The sequence below is a fragment of the Medicago sativa genome, chromosome 1, assembly GCF_051527215.1.
Source record: "Medicago sativa cultivar Bolivia chromosome 1, Bolivia_mono, whole genome shotgun sequence".
In the NCBI taxonomy this organism is placed as follows: Eukaryota; Viridiplantae; Streptophyta; class Magnoliopsida; order Fabales; family Fabaceae; genus Medicago; species Medicago sativa.
In genome coordinates, this window is record NC_140749.1 from 4,149,808 (window position 1) to 4,167,452 (window position 17,645).

The 17,645-nt window shown below is 34.0% G+C and overlaps 2 protein-coding genes and 2 pseudogenes across 3 annotated transcripts; 1 reads left to right on the plus strand and 3 right to left on the minus strand.

Annotated features, from left to right (window-relative positions):
• Positions 1-192: 192 nt before the first annotated feature.
• NFD5 (pentatricopeptide (PPR) repeat-containing protein) lies at positions 193-5,412 on the minus strand. Its single transcript, XM_085755486.1, has 2 exons — positions 4,247-5,412; positions 193-1,464 (listed from the first exon to the last, which is right to left on the minus strand). The coding sequence occupies exons 1-2, from the start codon at positions 5,330-5,332 to the stop codon at positions 424-426; spliced, it is 2,127 nt and encodes a 708-aa protein (XP_085611612.1). The 5' UTR covers positions 5,333-5,412; the 3' UTR covers positions 193-423.
• Positions 2,963-3,598, plus strand: LOC146951859 (heat shock factor-binding protein pseudogene; annotated as a pseudogene).
• Positions 5,413-6,990: 1,578 nt separating the features above from the next.
• On the minus strand, positions 6,991-8,690 carry LOC146951860 (U-box domain-containing protein 5-like; annotated as a pseudogene). Its single transcript, XR_015032488.1, has 4 exons — positions 8,295-8,690; positions 8,012-8,197; positions 7,492-7,599; positions 6,991-7,407 (listed from the first exon to the last, which is right to left on the minus strand). The product of XR_015032488.1 is annotated as a U-box domain-containing protein 5-like (transcript).
• A 1,466-nt stretch (positions 8,691-10,156) lies between these two features.
• Positions 10,157-16,200, minus strand: LOC146951861 (FACT complex subunit SSRP1). Its single transcript, XM_085755611.1, has 16 exons — positions 16,101-16,200; positions 14,771-14,956; positions 14,460-14,565; positions 13,701-13,837; positions 13,433-13,516; positions 13,255-13,349; positions 13,021-13,129; positions 12,799-12,885; positions 12,609-12,701; positions 12,223-12,420; positions 11,962-12,107; positions 11,733-11,880; positions 11,221-11,319; positions 10,949-11,128; positions 10,786-10,864; positions 10,157-10,661 (listed from the first exon to the last, which is right to left on the minus strand). Exons 1-16 carry the CDS (start codon positions 16,152-16,154, stop codon positions 10,531-10,533), a joined length of 1,932 nt encoding a protein of 643 aa, XP_085611737.1. The 5' UTR covers positions 16,155-16,200; the 3' UTR covers positions 10,157-10,530.
• Between the last annotated feature and the right edge of the window lie 1,445 nt (positions 16,201-17,645).

Genomic DNA, 17,645 nt, shown 5'->3' on the forward strand with positions numbered 1-17,645 from the left:
ATCGACATGAATAACACATCCAAAGTCTCTACATGCAATGCAACCACATCCGAATTCCTAGATAGCTCAAGGTAAAATCAGAATAAAGCGCATCAGTGCAAAACATGTCAAAAAAAGATATCGTATATACGGATAAGAAAATGTGTAATCAAATTAATCTAATATATACAAAATACTAAGTTCAAAAGAATATTAAGAGAAATAAATAAGTGTAATCCGAACACTTGCAAACATGTAACCATGGCAAAATTCATAAACATGATACAATTGAGAAACCAACAACTTATCGAGCATAAACTAAAAATACTTTATTGGTTACATGTTATGGTTAATCTATCAGACCGTGTCTCCCTTAATAAAGCAGTACATTTGTTGGTCACTTGACAAAGAAAGAATAACACAGCACTACTCATGACCTTTAAACTACCTCATACTTAATGGTAAGCGGCCAGATTTAAGGGCTAAATTAAGCTGTTGAGATGGTTTGAAACCCTGTGCCTCCATAATCCCATGCATTCTTTGTGCATCCCGCAAAAACCCACCACCGATAAGGCCAGATATAATCCTCTCAAACTCATTTGGTCGTAATTCTTCCTTCCTAGCTATCAGAATGCCTAGTGTTTGAAGGGCCTTTTTCTCCATTTTAGTCCTTGCATACATATCACAAAGACTAACTTGAACCTTAAAAGGAGGAGTCTCGCCCAGTAGAGCAATTTTGTTTAAAATTTGTTCAGCCTCATCGACAAGCTGCATTTTAGCCATCCAGTCCAGAAGAACAGAATAAGTCACAATCCCAGGCTCAAACCCATCCTTCTCTAACGTCATAAGAAGATCCAATGCCTTGTCCAATAAATTTGTTTTCTCATAAGCGCGAATCATGGCAGCAGTGCATCTATCATCAGGCTTATGCCCAAGTTTTACCATATGGTCAAAATTGAAGATTACCTTATCTAGGTCACCTGCAACTGCTGCTGCTTCAATAAGCAGGGTGCATGTTTCCTTAGTCTGCGGGTGTCCTGCAAACTGCAAAGATGATGCAGTTCGTGAGGCACGATCAATGTCGCCACGTTGAGAATAATATCGGAGCAATGACATGTATATTTCCTTTGTAGGCTTAATATCTCTCATCTCCATCTGCCTCATCAGTGTTTCACCCTTTGTAGGTTCACCAGCATTGATATAGGCCATGATCATTGAGTTGTAGACTCTCGTGTCTGGTTGGAAACCCAGGCTACTCAAGATTTTAAATGCTTCTTCTGCACGTTCAAGATTACCTATCTTGCTGTACATGTGGACCATCACATTGGCTATCGAAGCATCTGGTTGTAAACCATTTTCATTCATCTTCTTAAGCATCCTCTCAGTATCATCAATGCGGTTCTCTTTAGCATACATATCAATAAGCCTAGAGTAGTCAGATATATTTGCTTGGAAAGAATCTTCAGTTAATACCATTTCTGCCACCTACAAAAGTACAGGAATTGAAAAAAATTAAATACAAAATCCAAACAGCCCTTTGTTAGGATCCTTTTTTTGAGCAAGAAAGAATTCCTGGAATAGTGGTATAAAAACATATTCAAATGTTTTTAGATGTTCAGATACATTTCATGGATGTGAAACCTTCTTCCACCTTGTTCTCAAATAAAAAGAAAGTGTTCTCTTCTAATATCTTCCATAATAACAGATTAAAAAAAATGTCAAGTGAGACATCCCGTTTCAAAGAAACATCAAGAGCAACCAAAAGACTAAACTTCAACCAAACAATTCATGTTCAATCAAGCCAACAAGGAAAGAAGAAACACAAATATAGATTCTATTTAGCAACAAAACTAAGAAAATTAGAGAGAACATTTCAGTGTGTTTGATATTCTATTGATTTACTGAAAACTGAGTGTACAAGTTGTATCTATGGTGTGAGATGATAGTCATCATAGGTCTGTTACAGATACAACACTAAGTCATTTGCATAACTTGCATAGCTTATCTAACAACAAATAACATAATGCAGTTAGAAGGTAACTACTGCCAGCTGTGCTAACAGCTTGAGACTATCTAGGCTATTACAGTTACAATACCGCTGTGCACTAATTCAAGCAAAATATGAGTAATGCTCGTGGTAGCGATAATAATACATTAAATAGCACTAATCTTTTTGTATCCAGTTAACATGAATTGTCGCTTCAAAATAAAAAACAAATCATAACGGAGAAATAGTTACAGCTAGTTTCAAATTCAATAGATGATATTACAACAAACAACAACAACCAAGCCTTATCCCACTAAGTAGGGTCAGCTACATGAATCAAACGATGACATAGTGTTCTATCATAAACCATGTCTTTCTCCAACTCATTAATCTCTAGATCCTTCTTAATAGTTAGTTTCTCTTATAGTTTTTCTAGGTCTAGCCCCTACCTCTAGTGATGATATTATTGAAGGAAAATAAACCTTAACTATTGTGTTGTTGTACTTGCTATGTTTCTTATCTGTTTAACGAAGATACATATTGAAAACAAATGAAGATACCAAAGGTATAAGCAAGGCTACCCCAAAAGAGCACTCTCCTTTCACACAATCACACTAGATAATTCTCTAGTCACAAAATTTAATTATTCAAAGCTATCTTTCGCCTCTACGGCTCTACCAATTGAGGGCAATCTAAAGACTACGAATAACAAAAAAAAAAAAAAACAGCTCTTAACAATCACCAAAGACCAAACTAACTTATCAACTTGCTAAATTCTACTAACCTTTTAACCACTCTAATTATCCTGTATTCTATATCCTAACACCTTGATCCCATTTTGGATCACAGGAATTCACTTAAAATATATGTATCACAACAACCACAAACCAGCCATAAAGGTTTTTACAATTTTCAACATGCAGCATATGGAATGGCCGCCTTAGAATCATCTGTGCTCTCGACTAAGCGATCCATATAAGCCCAAAACCATAAAATATGTGGCAAAATAATTGGATCATATAAGCCCACAACAATTGCCACCTAAATATTGTGTATGACAAGGTAACGATTTTTCATGGAAACTTGTTGAAGGAGTTCATTCCAGGTGAAGAAGCGTTGTTCAAATCATGGATGGACACGACTCAGAAGACCGAAAGCAAAGCACTTCTGTTATGAATGTTTTGGTGCAAAACCTTCAGAAAATGCAAACTAGGTTCCAGACAATGCCTGACTCCATCATTTCAAAGATAGATGAAATGGGAAGCCGTATAAATGAGTTGGAGCAAAGCATCAATGATCTAAGAGAAGAGATGGGAGTGGAGAGCTCTAAATCACCTGCGGCCCCTGCTAAGACAAGGGAAGAAGAGTCGAAAAAAGAAGGTTCGGTGTAAGTAACATCGTTCAACTGCCTTATTTGTTGTGTCATGATACATCAGGATTTTGTGAGTATAGAAATGATTCAGAACTCAGATGTCTGTCATGGAACATATGAGTGCACTCTCTCTTTTCTAGCTAAAGTTTGCCTTTCTGTTAAAAATAAAACTGCTCTGAATCATTTTTTTCCGCACACGGTATCTTTTACCATTGTTTTTTTGAATTGAGTGTTTCACTTTCATCATTGTTTTTTTTCCAGTATCTCTTTTTCTTAGTTTTAACAATCCAACTCTCAATAAATATTCTCTCTAAAGAGAAATGGTCATGAACTTGGCTTTTGTATAACCACCACATCAAATAAATAGCGTAACTAACAAGATGAGAAGAACCAAATATAAGGTTAAAAATAATAAATTATTGCGTAAAGATTATCCACTTGAGAGTAGAAATGTGTGTAATTGCAGAATGGGTGAAGTGCAGGATGATTCTGGAAAACTAAAAGAGTGATTAAGTGTGAAAAAAAAGAAGGAACATTGGATCAACTGTTTTCTGCTATTATACTTGGTAAGGATGATATTTTTGCTGCAGCGCTTGCTGTAGATATGTTGGCTTCCAAGGATCTGTATCCAACTAACTCTTAACTACTAACATAATCTATATTCTATATCCTAACCTATACAATCTCCATTATACATATATATGCCCAGGGGAAGTATTTAGATCTAAACATTGCATTTCCTAATAATATTGCAACATCATCATCAACAACAACAAAAGCTTATCACATTAGATAACATTTCCTAATAACAGTAATCTGCTAAAGTATCAAAACAAATTCACATACACAAGTAATCTATATGGAAATCCCATTGCTCAAAAAAACTAAAAAGGCAATGCAACAGTTACCTTGAAGTATAAAGGATAATTCTGATTTTTCAACCTTTCAAGCAAATTGATCCAATCCACCCTAGTAGGCTGTAGAAGCTCTACCCATTCAGCTACCAGGGTCAACAAACTATCATCTCCATCCTTCTCCTTCAACGACAGAATTTTCTCGGTAACTTGTTTGCATTTCCCGGTTATCGGCTTCGCCTCCTTCGGCCAAATAACTTCTCCCGCCTCATGAATCTTATCAGCCACTTGTTCCCATTTAGGATCCGATAGATCAAGCCCATAAATCTTGAACTTAATTTTCCCTTTCCTCTTAGGAAGACCAACAACCTTCTTCTCCTCAACATTACCATCAACACGAACACCAGCATCAACAACGACATTTTCTTCGGTTTCATTTTTTATTTCTTCATCAACAATCTGAGTCTCTTTCCTCATTTTCTCCAAATCCTCATAAAACTCATGTTCCTCCATTTTCTCACGTGCCCATTTAAACCTAAGCTCTCTAAGCAAATCGCCTCGAATCCCAACTTCACCAGCAAATCTACACATCTCTTTCACTTCATCACACTGCAAAAACCCTTTCATTTTCTCCTTCTTCCTCTCTTTATTCATATCAACCAAAACCTTATTACTAACCTCCCACACAGTCCTCCATAAATCCTCACTAAAATCCACCGAATCAAATCGCGAAGATGTAACCTTTTCATCACCACCCCCACTACCACTACCCTTTTCCATTTCTGAAACAACCCTTTCAACAATAACAAGCAGCATTGCATCTACGGTACTTTTATCACATTCGGGGTAAACTTCTTTAACTTTTTTTCGCATTATCCAAGCGAATCGAGAGAGAAACTCGTTGGTGATTTCTTCATCGTCGTTTTGGTTGATTGTGGTGTCGTTTAAGTGGGTTTTGAGTGATGGATCGATCAGTGAAGTGTTGGATTCATGGGAATGGAAATGGAGATTACGGTGAGAGACGAGTGATGATGAAATGGGTAAATGTTTGAAAAGGGTTTTGGAAAATTGGGAATTTGAGACTGATTTGAGTTTGGTTAGGGTTTGTTTTGAAGAAGAAAGAAAAACTCTCCAACTCATTGTAATTGAATTTGAAATTGATGAGATTGAAGCATGAAATGGTAATTAGGGTTTTAGGGTTTATACAATGAATTCGATTTGATGGCTACCTCATTGTTCGAACGAAGATGATGACAGAAGCAGTACGAAACGAAGGTTAATGGGCCTATAGACTACTTAGTTAAGCCCAATATTATATGAGTAGATTTTGTTTAGTGTTATCCGTTTCGATGTAAAGAGAGTGACTTTGACTGTAAAGAGAGTGACTCTGACAATTCGAAATTTGATCGTGAATGAAGTATAATTTAATGTAGAATTGTTCATGTAAAACTCGTTTAGATGGTCACGTGATAAAAAAAAAAGATAGTTAGTAAAATGAGTAGATTAAGAGTGATCGTGAACATAATTCAGTGAATAGAACGTTGCAGTAAACAATACTTAACATTCAAATATGAGAATCTCAACTTATTTATTTTAAGATATAAAATTCTTACCACTAAATATTTGAAGAAAAAAAAAAGAGTAAATTAAGAGTTGATAATATGACAATTCATGATTATTACTTTTTTGGTAGTAATTCATGATTTATCATTTATGTGCATGTTATATCAATGATTTATTTATCGGGTAGCACTTGGGTGACATTGTGGTTGGTGACATTGTGACATTGATCAACCACAATGTCACAAGTGTCACTCTTCTTTCTCTTTCATAATATTTTTTTGTTTCTTTATACACATGTGACATTGTGGTTGGCCAATGTCACAAATATCACCAACCACAATGTCACCCAAGTATTATCAATGGTTGAAATGTTCACTTTACACACCACCCAAAAAACGTCCACGTTACAAAAGTTTTGCAGTTATAAAAAGATATTTATTTGTGATCTAAATGAAAATAATAGAATTTGTACTTGCAAATGTAATAAAATATTTAATAACCTCTTTGTCATCCTTAAAAGGAGAAAGTCTAACATGGTCACAAACACAAGTAAAAATGACTTAGACACACACATAGATAAGAAAAATTTAAAAATAAAAGTAAAAAATGATGCGACTAATTTATTTTTCTTTTATTTCTCTCCATTTATGAATATGTGCCTAAATATTTTTTATTTGGGTTTGTGTCTAGGTAAAAATTGCTCCTTAAAATCATCTAATTAGTATTTAGTAGAACTCAAAACAACCATTATAAAAATATATTTTGCGTAATTGTACTTTTGATCCTTCAAATACAATGATGTGCAATTTCACTCTCCTCTCTTCTTCTTTTTTTCATCGCAATTCTTCCAAAACTTACGTTGATGTGACTTCATTAATTAATGTGATACCCAATTCTCACTTTTCTTTAAATTAAAATAAGAAATACCAAAAATCCAAAGCCAATGAAATATCAGTTAAGTTTTTAAACTTTTTGGCGTTTTTAATTTTTTATTTGGAGTGAGGAGTATTGGCAAGTATTCATAAAAAATTTACACAAGAGAAAGGAAAAAAAAAATAGAACACTTTTAGGAGATGTGTTTGGAGGTATACAAGAAGTATCCATGTATGACACTGTTTATAGATACCTTTTTTTGGAGTATGCACACTTCATAATCAATACCAGACAAATGCTTTTAATCCAAAACCTATAAAACTCTAATAATCTATGGACAATAATATTAAATAAAATAATAATTGATCAAAAAAATAATATTGAATAAATAAATAAATAATCATACATTTCCAACTTTTGGGTTGATAGAGTCATTGACTTGATTCACAAGCATTGGTTCCATTTTGAAATTTAAAAATAAATTTACCATATTTAATCAACAAATATAAGAGGTATCCTAGAAGTTCCTTCTCCTTTTGGTTTGTCTTATTGACTTTTTCAAGCTGCCTTTTAAGACTTTCTTTCTCTACTAGAATTGAGGATGAAGATTTCATATCCAACCTCAAAGCTACAATTTTAACAGCTTCAAGTTCTGCATTCTCCATAGAAACTGAATCAGGAAATTCCTTCTCAAGTAGTGAAAGTAAAATTTTCCTAGCCTCATCTTCAAATTCTGAGGAAAATTCTGCATCCCTTAGATCCTTTAATATTGAACATATCTGTATATAGGCCAGTTTCCATTCTCAATAATCAAGAAACAAAAAAAATTATGTGTAATAGGCTAATTAGTAAGATTAACTAACCTCAGCAGCTAATGGAATTGGAACAGTATTTTGAATTTGAGTCAAGTACAACTCAAAAGAGTTTCTTATTTTTTCACATCTTGAAAGTATCTTGTGTGATGTTATTGCCTAACCAATATGCAAATAAGAAGGTTAGTGTTATAGGATCTAAAGAGAGCTCATTACAGAAGACTAGTTCATTATGTATTAACCATTGAATCTTCAAGACCAAAAACTGAGCCGAAAAGAACCAAAATCTGGCGGATGGTTCACAAACTGAACTGAAACGGACTGGTTTAGTTCAATTTGATTTTAATTTTCACTAAACAGTCCGAACTTTAACGACGTGTGTCAATGCCAGACAACAGTCAACAAAAGTCCTAAATTTAACCATGTGTGTCGGTGCCAGACATGATATGCGTCTTCGATATGAGTCTCACTTATTAGGTAAGAAAACTCCTAAATATTGTGTCTCATAAGAGTTGGTTACAAATTAGTATTTGAAAGTATCAAAAGAAGAAACAACTATAAGTTAAATTACCAAGTAGAGTTTACTGGAGTCAGAACAGTGTTTGATAACTGACTTGGCTTTATCCAAAGTGAAATGCAAAGAGCACAATGCTTGAATTGCTAAGGAACAATTTGGTCTAGAAGATTCAATGGCTAATAAAATCTGCAAAATTCTATCAATGAATCCGTTAAGCTCTATGCATATTGAACGGTGCACCTGCATATGTGAAAAAAATGAATCAATATGCATATCTTACATTAATTTCTCATCTTATGAATGGTTTCATTGTAACAAAACATAAAAATGAGGGTACCTTGACTTCACAACAGCTTGTAATTGCAGCACTGTTATTGGTCAACATATATGACTAGAGATTGAAACTAAGCTAGGAGAAGTGGAGAAGGAGAAAGGTAATGATGAGTAAGGTGCCCCGTGGCAATATATTTGATGAGATACCAGACACATACACAGACGTTAAAGAGAAACAAAATACAACAGAACATAAACAGTGTGAGGAGGTGTCTTTGCTTCTTCTTGTGTCTGTTTTCAGCTTTTCCTTAATATGTGACTGTTTCTAATTGTAAAAGCATATACAAATATAATAATGTTATACTACAATTGAGATGATGTTTCTAGTTTTGACCTTCACTAGTGTAATTTACTCATTTTAGTATGCTCTCCCACCATTATTATACTTTAATACCTTAATACTTATTGGGTATGAGACAGAATAATACTTATTGGGTGTGCATTTCTCATGTTTGGCTCATGGGGTCATCTCTAGTCTTCATTGACTCTTGACTTGTGGGCAAGATAATGCAAGGCGGCTCCAAAGTTCGAGAAGAAAAGCTTTTAATTTTTCTTTTATAAGTACCTTTTGACCTTTTCTCAAATGAAATCGATAGGCTTTGGATGAAAAAAATAGCAAATATGATTGGTTGAATTAATGACAATGACCACTCACAATAAAAAGTGCCTTCACACAAACAACAACATTGCATAAAGGTATGACAACAAATGTCAGGTTTCCCTTAGATGTCATTGATGTTTTGATTCCTTTGTTTTTATCTTCTCTTAATTAATTGGTCTTTCTCATCTAAATAATTTACTTTAATCATTCTCTCTAATCTACAATACATTAAAGACATCAATGTCACTTCATACATCAATGACACTTCATTCAGAGACCGAAAAGATATAATTGCCATACGCAGTCCCAGGGCCCTATGTTTTGTGTGGTTGGACATATCCACCCAAAGAGGTTAGGAAAATGATACTCCCTCCGTCCCGGATTAACTGAGCCATTTCCTAAAAAAAAGTGTTCCAAAATAACTGAGTCATTTCAATTTTCAATACTACTTTCATCATTCCCAATTCAATATATTCCATTTTTTCCCCTTTATAACTCTAATTAATATTACTTTCATCATTCCCAATTCAATATATTCCATTTTCCCTTTTATTTATACATTTTTCTTAATAAGTATGAAATGAGCCAAGGGCTCAATTAATTCGGGACGGAGGGAGTATATTTTTTCGATAAATGATATATGGCAAGATAATATGCGAAGATTGATGATTGGTTAACCTTTCAACCCCTTTTCTTTGTTTTGTATGAGCTAAAACAAAAGCAACTAAAACGTAGAAAGTATAGAAAAATTAGTATAAAGAAATCAAGAGATGAATAAGAATCACAAGAATTAACAATTTTCAATGTAACTTCCATTTCACCATGTAACTATTATAATTCAACGACATCGATACTAATATGTCCACACTAATTTCCTCTTCGAGGTCCATTAAAGATATGTACTTTAAAACATAGTGAAGAAAAAAAAATTACATCATCCTTTGTGCAAGATGTGTCTTTTTAAAAACTTTATTATAAAAATTCAATAGAAGAAAACTATAGTGAAGAAAAATAGTGAGCAAAACATGTTTATTTTTTCTTTTTTACTACATGCACGCGATCATCTCTAAGACTTGATATAAAAAAATGGAGTAAAAAGACTTTTAAGAAGGGGAAAAAAGATTTGGTAAGGACACTTGATAAAGGGGCAACATGGTGCACTAAAGCTCCCGGATGAGCAGGGTCTAGAAAGAGGTCCCACAATTTTGGTGTATTGCATGCAGCCATACCTTGATAAGGGATACTTGATATAATTTAAAATTCAATTAGCGAAAAATCTACTACTACTATTATGTAAGCCGATCAGATACTTGATAAGAACCACTAGCAGGTAACCAGTATGTTATTACTGAATTACACATATAGATAATAAACTAATATTTAGCACATAAACCTCATCCTTCTCCAGCCTTCCTCAAGCCATTCAAACAAGCAGCCCGTTATAACCCCGGGGACATAGAACACTCAAACAGCGTCATTCACAACAGATCTACCATAAAACTCTGTCGATTTACCGTTACAATAGGAGATACCACCACATTTAAGAAATATCAAAACACATGACTTATATTAGTTGTCATGACAGTAACTATAAAACTGCAGCCAAGCAATCGGGAATACCATTAATATTAAGGCAACCTTAGGCACTGTCAGATTCATTTCCTGAATCAATATTCATGGGTTGAGGATTCTTGTTGTAACCACTCATCTCATCCTTGTAACGCTTTTTATCTTCTTGGGCTTTGGCCTCATAAGGTTCCTTCTCCTCCGCTGTGTATTGAACATGCAAAGAAACAGAAAACTTGGTCACAAACACAAAAATATAATAGGCTAAGATTATGGTCACAAATGACACTAGATGGAACTGCAATGAAATAATGGCAACCAGCCATACCCGACAGATTTTTCCATTTTTCTCCAAGTACTCTTCCCACGTCCGTAAATGAAATTCCAGGATTAGTTTTCTTTAGATTCTGTCATTAAAAAAAAAAATAGTTACTGTACTTGCTTAAATTCAAAACCACATCACTAATATGTATGTACAGCATAAAACAAACCTCTCTTTCCATCTGAGAAAAGAACATGAAACCAGACAGTGCCCTCTTAGGTGCATTTGGATCCTTTTTCTTCTTCTGTTTCTTCTTCACTCCTCCTTCGTCATCAGCATCTTTTGATTTCTTCTTAGAAGTAGATGCCTTAGAAGGCAAATCCTTCTTTGGTTCCTTCTTGGCAGGTTTCTGGAAGTTGGTCATCATTAAGGTGTTACGGACACCAAAGATTTAAAGAGTAGAGGTGAGGTATCTCAAGATGATAAAAGCAAATCACTTACCTCTGTCTCACCACCACTTTGGCTAGCATCAGAGTCATCTGCACCAGAATCATCAGTAGGAGAACCTCCATCATCCTTGTCGAGAACAAAATCTGAATCCTGTAGACATTTTACACCAATTTAATATATACAAAAGCAAACTAATTCTAGAGAGAAATCCTGCCACATGCAGCCTCCCACAAGACATACGCATATGACATGCACAGAACCACAACAGTAAGCAATACAGAGAGCATGACAAACTGAAAGGGATAGATGGACAAACAGGAGAAAGTTCGACTACAATAACAACAGATGTGCAAGTTTAAGAATGCCAAAACTGAAATGTAAGTAGACTTCAAAGCTCGCTCGTGTATTTTCATGTTCATGCTTCGATATATTCAAATGAGGTTGGATATAAATAACTATTGTTACCTCAATCACTTAAATTAGAACACAAATATACCAAAAGCTACTCATGAATAAAGAAGAGGATAGAAACAATATCAAGTAGTCAAGTACAGATTAGGCACCTCCTCGTCACTTTCATCTCCACCAGCTTCATTTCTGATGCGCTCGAGATGTGGATCGACGGCATCATCATCATCATTCTCAAGCACCTTGGCCACACCAACAGTTGGTTGGGCATCAGCTAAATTCATAATTTTCAAGCCCTTAGAACTGCATGGGCAGGACAAAAGTGAATTGCTTGTGTAACAAACAAATATGTGTGATAAATTTTGGCAGTGAGTTAATATTTACCTGATAAAACCATACAAATTGTGGTATTCATTTCTCTGAATATTTCGGAAGAGATGCTCTTGCTCAGATTTGAGTCTGATAAGAAGGTCAAAGTAATGCATGTTTGAACCACCAGCAGCATGTCGCTCAAATTCCACATAGTCAATCTAGTAGGAAATGGTGAAACCATAAAAAAAACTCTAATATTTAAGTATCATATGCACATCAACCAGAAACTAACATTTGGTATTTTGGTTATCAGCAAAAGCAACTGGATTTTACCTCTTCATGAAGAATAAGAGTGGGAGGTTTAGGCAGAAAGAAGAAGCTCTTCTCAAGGGGATACAGAATTCCATCTTCAGCTTTCAAAGATGACTTCACTGCATAACCATCTTGACAACTCCTAAATTTTCCAGGCTTGGTAACTTTGCCTCCGGACAAACCACGCAATATTGTGGTAAACACTTCATGGATAAGCCCCTGATTATTGAATAGTGAATTAACTATATCAACTATTGTATCACGTGATTGCATGACCCACGAGTTACCAAATTCTCACACCAACCAATCAACTAAAATATGCCCTTTTTCATTTCCAAAGCAGCTCTTGAGGAGCAGTATCTCAGGTTATATATCAATAACCCAATTATCAACAGTTTAGTCAATACCTTGTAAGACAGCTCCAACTTGTCTTTGTACTTTGAGTTATAAAGATCTTCACTCATTGCCAATTCACTTTCAACCACATAATCAGTTTCAAACTACACAGAAAGGAGCACAACATTGTTAGGTTCAGAAGCAAGCAAAATGTATATCGACTAAATTAGTAAACAAGAAACCAACGAAGTAAAACATTACCTGCATCACGATATGAGGGTACAAAGTCTGCCCTTTCCGAATAGGAGGATCAAGACTAATAATGACGAAGGTATGCGGCTGATTAGACTACGAATACATACAGCCAACAGACATGATAAGCTGTCAGTATACTTAAACAAGTCCAGAGAAAAGAATCAATTTACATGTGTGGCTGATAACACTGTTATATTAAAAACAAAAAGCAAGGATTAGGAGATAAACCTTAGGAAGTAAAAATAGGCGAACCACACTGCTGTACTGGATTTTGAAATCGTTAGCCTGTCCCTGAAGCCGCAAAAATGACAAGTGTAATTCAACACTGTATCGTCCTCTGCACAATAAAGCAAATTTCTACAGATCAATCTTTTTCTTGAAAGGACACAATCGAACAGAAGCATGGAAGATAGTGATAACAAGCTTAAATAGTTGAATGTTGCATGTTGTACAATACATTACCTTGGTGTAAGGATTGCAATACCCTCAAATGTAACAACAGCATCTTCTCCTCCAGCACCAACATCAGCCATAGACATTATTTTATCACGGAAAACCTAATACCAAAATGATTTTACAAATGTTAGTTACCTATAATTTGCTGTAACAAGATATTAATTAAAGTCACAGACAAACTCACCTGAGCAGGAGGGCGATCTTCATCACCAACAAACTGGGTATTGGAACTTGGTACATGGAAACTCATCTCCATCAAAGAATCTTTCTGAGATCGTAAAATAAACAATATTAGACCATAAAAAACGCAATTCCAAAATGAGCCTATTAACTGCAGCCTACAATACTATTCAAGCCCAAGTTTGGATGAGGAAGGTTTTCTTCTAACCAGCTGCAAGTTGTTCCAAACTGTATCAATTCATTAGAACTTCCAAAACTATATATATATATACCTCATTTGCTCCAGTTGTGTCATCCACGTGAAACTCCAACATCACATCATTTTTCCCTTGAAGGTTTGTTTGGGAGACATCTGCTAAAGACACCTCAAAAGCTTGCTTTGAACCAACCATGAAAGCCAGCATATTTCCTGAAATGAAAATAGAAACATAAGGACATCCACTGGTAGTATAGCCGTATAAAAGCAGTCAAGTCAGTTCCATCAAAAAGATCCACCATAAAGGGAAAGACTGCATTTGATAAGCCAGAGAAGAAAGCATGAATGAGATAAAGTTCCTGTTTGAGAAGCAAACCCCATCCCCACCCTGAAAAAAAGAACCCACATTTCCATCTTAACAACTTCTCACTTTAAATTGCACTTTGATGTAACAACCAGATTGAAGGTAGTGGTGCTTACTTAGATTCATTTTAGATGTGCACCCAAAAAAAATAGAACCAACTTAAAAATGGGTACAAAAAAACGGCAGATAACTGCCCGGTGTTTCTTTTTATAAGGAAATTACCCTGAATTTTACAAAGGCGGTGCACTCAAAATACAAACTGAATGGTTTCAACTAAATATCTTTGAAAATAGTAGGGCAGTGCTCATGTTTAAAATATTACTTACCATGTCTTCATGATGCTGCCATTATAAACGATGTCAAACATTATTTCCATCAAACACATAAATTTACTCGGAGTATAGTAGGTAAATAAATTATGAGAAATATCACAATTAAAATATAAAAAACAGTCATGTAAAGATCACCAACCGTTTAGATCAACTTCTCCCCAATTGCGCCCAGTAACAGAAAGTTGCTTCTCCCCAACAGTTACTCCGAAGGTGTTTTGGAAGAAACTTGTCAAGCTTACAACATCCTGCAAAATAAGTATAAAACGTCAACACAGGTAACAGTATATGATAGCGATGCTTATCCAAATCCAAATCATCAACGTTTAGATTGGTCAAAGTGTTAATCAAAGGAACAAAATTAAGAAACCAAACCAAGCCAAACCAAACAATTGAATTCCTTTTTCAACATCAAAAACATGTAAATACATATTCAGGGGGACGGAGAACTACCTGATCACGGAAACCAGTGAATTTGTAGAACAACCCATCTTTGATCTGAACACCAAGTTGATTCGTCTTTGGAACCTTCATCCATGTTACGCCCGTTATGTCCGCCTTATCAACATCAATTGATTTGCCACCTCCCTGTCTCTTCCATAAAATTCCTCCAGAATATATTTTTATCTGCCCCGGATTCTGCAGCACCAATAATACAAATATAAGTGTAATACATGACAATTACTATTTCAGTCTCGCTCACAAATTTACTAGAAAATCTCATTTTCCTCATCTTTTCATTATTATTTTTTAATTAAAAAATATCGTAGAAATTGATAAAACCTTGACACATAACAGCTAATGAAACACTCAGAGCTTGTTTGGATTGGCATAGTTGAGCTTATCTACTAACATAAGTTTTGTAAGACTATTTGGAAGAACTTATGAAAACAGCTTATGCCATTGTTCATAAGTTGTTTTCAAATTATTTTCACTAGTTCTCCAAGATAGCTAATGAAAACACTTAGAGCATTTTTTGATAGACTTATTTGAGCTTATCAACTAACGTAAGTTTTGTGGGACGAACTTATGACGTTGTTCATAAGTTGTTTTCAATTCATTTTCATAAGTTCTCCAATATAGCATACATAAACAGCTTATAGCTTATACGAAAACAATTCAGCGTTTTGTGGGACGAACTTATGACATTGTTCATAAGTTGTTTTCAATTCATTTTCATAAGTTCTCCAATATAGCATACATAAACAGCTTATAGCTTATACGAAAACAATTCAGCTTTTTTTCATCTTTTGCTATAGTAATAGCTTATACTTAAGCGCATATCATGATAAATGGATGTGCTATAAGCTGAAGATAAGCTGATTATCCAAACAGGGGCTAATACTAGATGGATATTTAAACAAATTGCACACAATAACTAGGTTTGAAGCTGGAAAATATAAAATTTTGAACAAAATCACACTTTACACATTTTTGGTGATTATAGTATACTCAGTTATGTTAATTTTGATTTCATCAGTTTATATATTTTTTATTTGCCCATTTTTTTTCAATAAATCTACTAATAGCAAAATTATCAAAATACTTACAAAATGAAGAAAGATGATTTTCTACAATAAAATAACAATTAATTACAATAATAAAAATTAGGGATTAACAAAAATGGAGAGAAAAATAAAATAGAGAAAACCCTAGTATTAGGGTTTATGATTTTGAAAAAGGAATTACAAAAGTTAGGGTTATTCAAAAAGAGGAAATGGTGAAGGTTTGAGGAAAGAAGATCGAAAATGGAAGATTGTAGAGAGAGAGAGAGAGAGCTTACGGTGCCGCCACGGCCGCCGAGGGTAATGTTGTTGAAGAGATGACCGTCCGTCATGGTGGCGAGAAAGAGAGAACGATGCTACGAAACACACTTTGTCTTTGTCTCTGCACACTGAGAGAGGGTATATATACAAAGTAGTGAAAATGAATAAATTGTCAGAAAAAAAATATGGCGCCATAAAACCACCCAACTAAACATTCATTACAGCCAAAAATATCAAGATTGTGTTAGAAACAAATTAACATAATTAAGATAATTTACTGATCTAAATCTTTTCTGTTTTTTTTTTTATTTGTATTAATCTTATTTATAAAAGGTCTTAAGTCTTTTGGACAACTTTTTGGAGCCAAAAATATTGTTGCACTTTTCCTTCCTAATTTTTTGTTGTTTGTTTATATTTTTAGAAAATGATCGCCTATCTTACGTATTTATCTTATTTATCAAGGTTCTTAAGTCTGTTAGACAACTTTTTGGAGCCAAAAAAATTGTTGCACATTTCCTTCCTAATTTTTTGTTGTTTCTCTATTTTTTTAGAAAATGATTGCCTATCTTTCTTATTTATCTTATTTATAAAGGTTTTTAAGTCTCTTAGACAACTTTTTGGAGCCAAAAAAGGTGTTGTACATTTCCTTTCTAATTTTTTGGCGTCTCTCTATTTTTTTAGAAAATGATCGCGTATCTTACTTATTTATAAGAGTTCTTAATCTCTTAGACAACTTTTTGGAGCCAATCAAATTGTTGCACATTTCCTTCCTGTTTTTTTTTTTTGTGTTTATTTCTTTTTTTTAGAAAATGATCGCGAATCTTATTTATATTATTTATAAAAGTTCGTAACTACAACTTTTTGGAAATAAAAAAGTTGTTGCACATTTCCTTTCGAATTTTTTGGTGTTTCTCTATTTTTTTTTAGAAAATGATTGTGTATCTTATCTTATCTTATTTATAAAAGGTCTTAAGTCTTTTGGACAACTTTTTGGAGCCAAAAATATTGTTGCACTTTTCCTTCCTAATTTTTTGTTGTTTGTTTATATTTTTAGAAAATGATCGCCTATCTTACGTATTTATCTTATTTATCAAGGTTCTTAAGTCTGTTAGACAACTTTTTGGAGCCAAAAAAATTGTTGCACATTTCCTTCCTAATTTTTTGTTGTTTCTCTATTTTTTTAGAAAATGATTGCCTATCTTTCTTATTTATCTTATTTATAAAGGTTTTTAAGTCTCTTAGACAACTTTTTGGAGCCAAAAAAGGTGTTGTACATTTCCTTTCTAATTTTTTGGCGTCTCTCTATTTTTTTAGAAAATGATCGCGTATCTTACTTATTTATAAGAGTTCTTAATCTCTTAGACAACTTTTTGGAGCCAATCAAATTGTTGCACATTTTCTTCCTGTTTTTTTTTGTGTTTATTTCTTTTTTTTAGAAAATGATCGCGAATCTTATTTATATTATTTATAAAAGTTCGTAACTACAACTTTTTGGAAACAAAAAAGTTGTTGCACATTTCCTTTCGAATTTTTTGGTGTTTCTCTATTTTTTTTTAGAAAAT

Bases quoted from the DNA above. Each gene is read 5' to 3' on its own strand.
- NFD5 (XM_085755486.1), bottom strand. From the start codon at position 5,332: ATGAGTTGGAGAGTTTTTCTTTCTTCTTCAAAACAAACCCTAACCAAA. The intron at 1,465-4,246 runs GTAACTGTTGCA...GTACTTTTGTAG, and splicing joins ATTATCCTTTATACTTCAAG to GTGGCAGAAATGGTATTAAC.
- LOC146951861 (XM_085755611.1), bottom strand. From the start codon at position 16,154: ATGACGGACGGTCATCTCTTCAACAACATTACCCTCGGCGGCCGTGGC. The intron at 14,566-14,770 runs GTAGTTCTCCGT...CTTATTTTGCAG, and splicing joins TCACTGGTTTCCGTGATCAG to GATGTTGTAAGCTTGACAAG. The intron at 13,838-14,459 runs GTTGGTGATCTT...TTTTCATTTCAG, and splicing joins GGGAGAAGTTGATCTAAACG to GAAATATGCTGGCTTTCATG.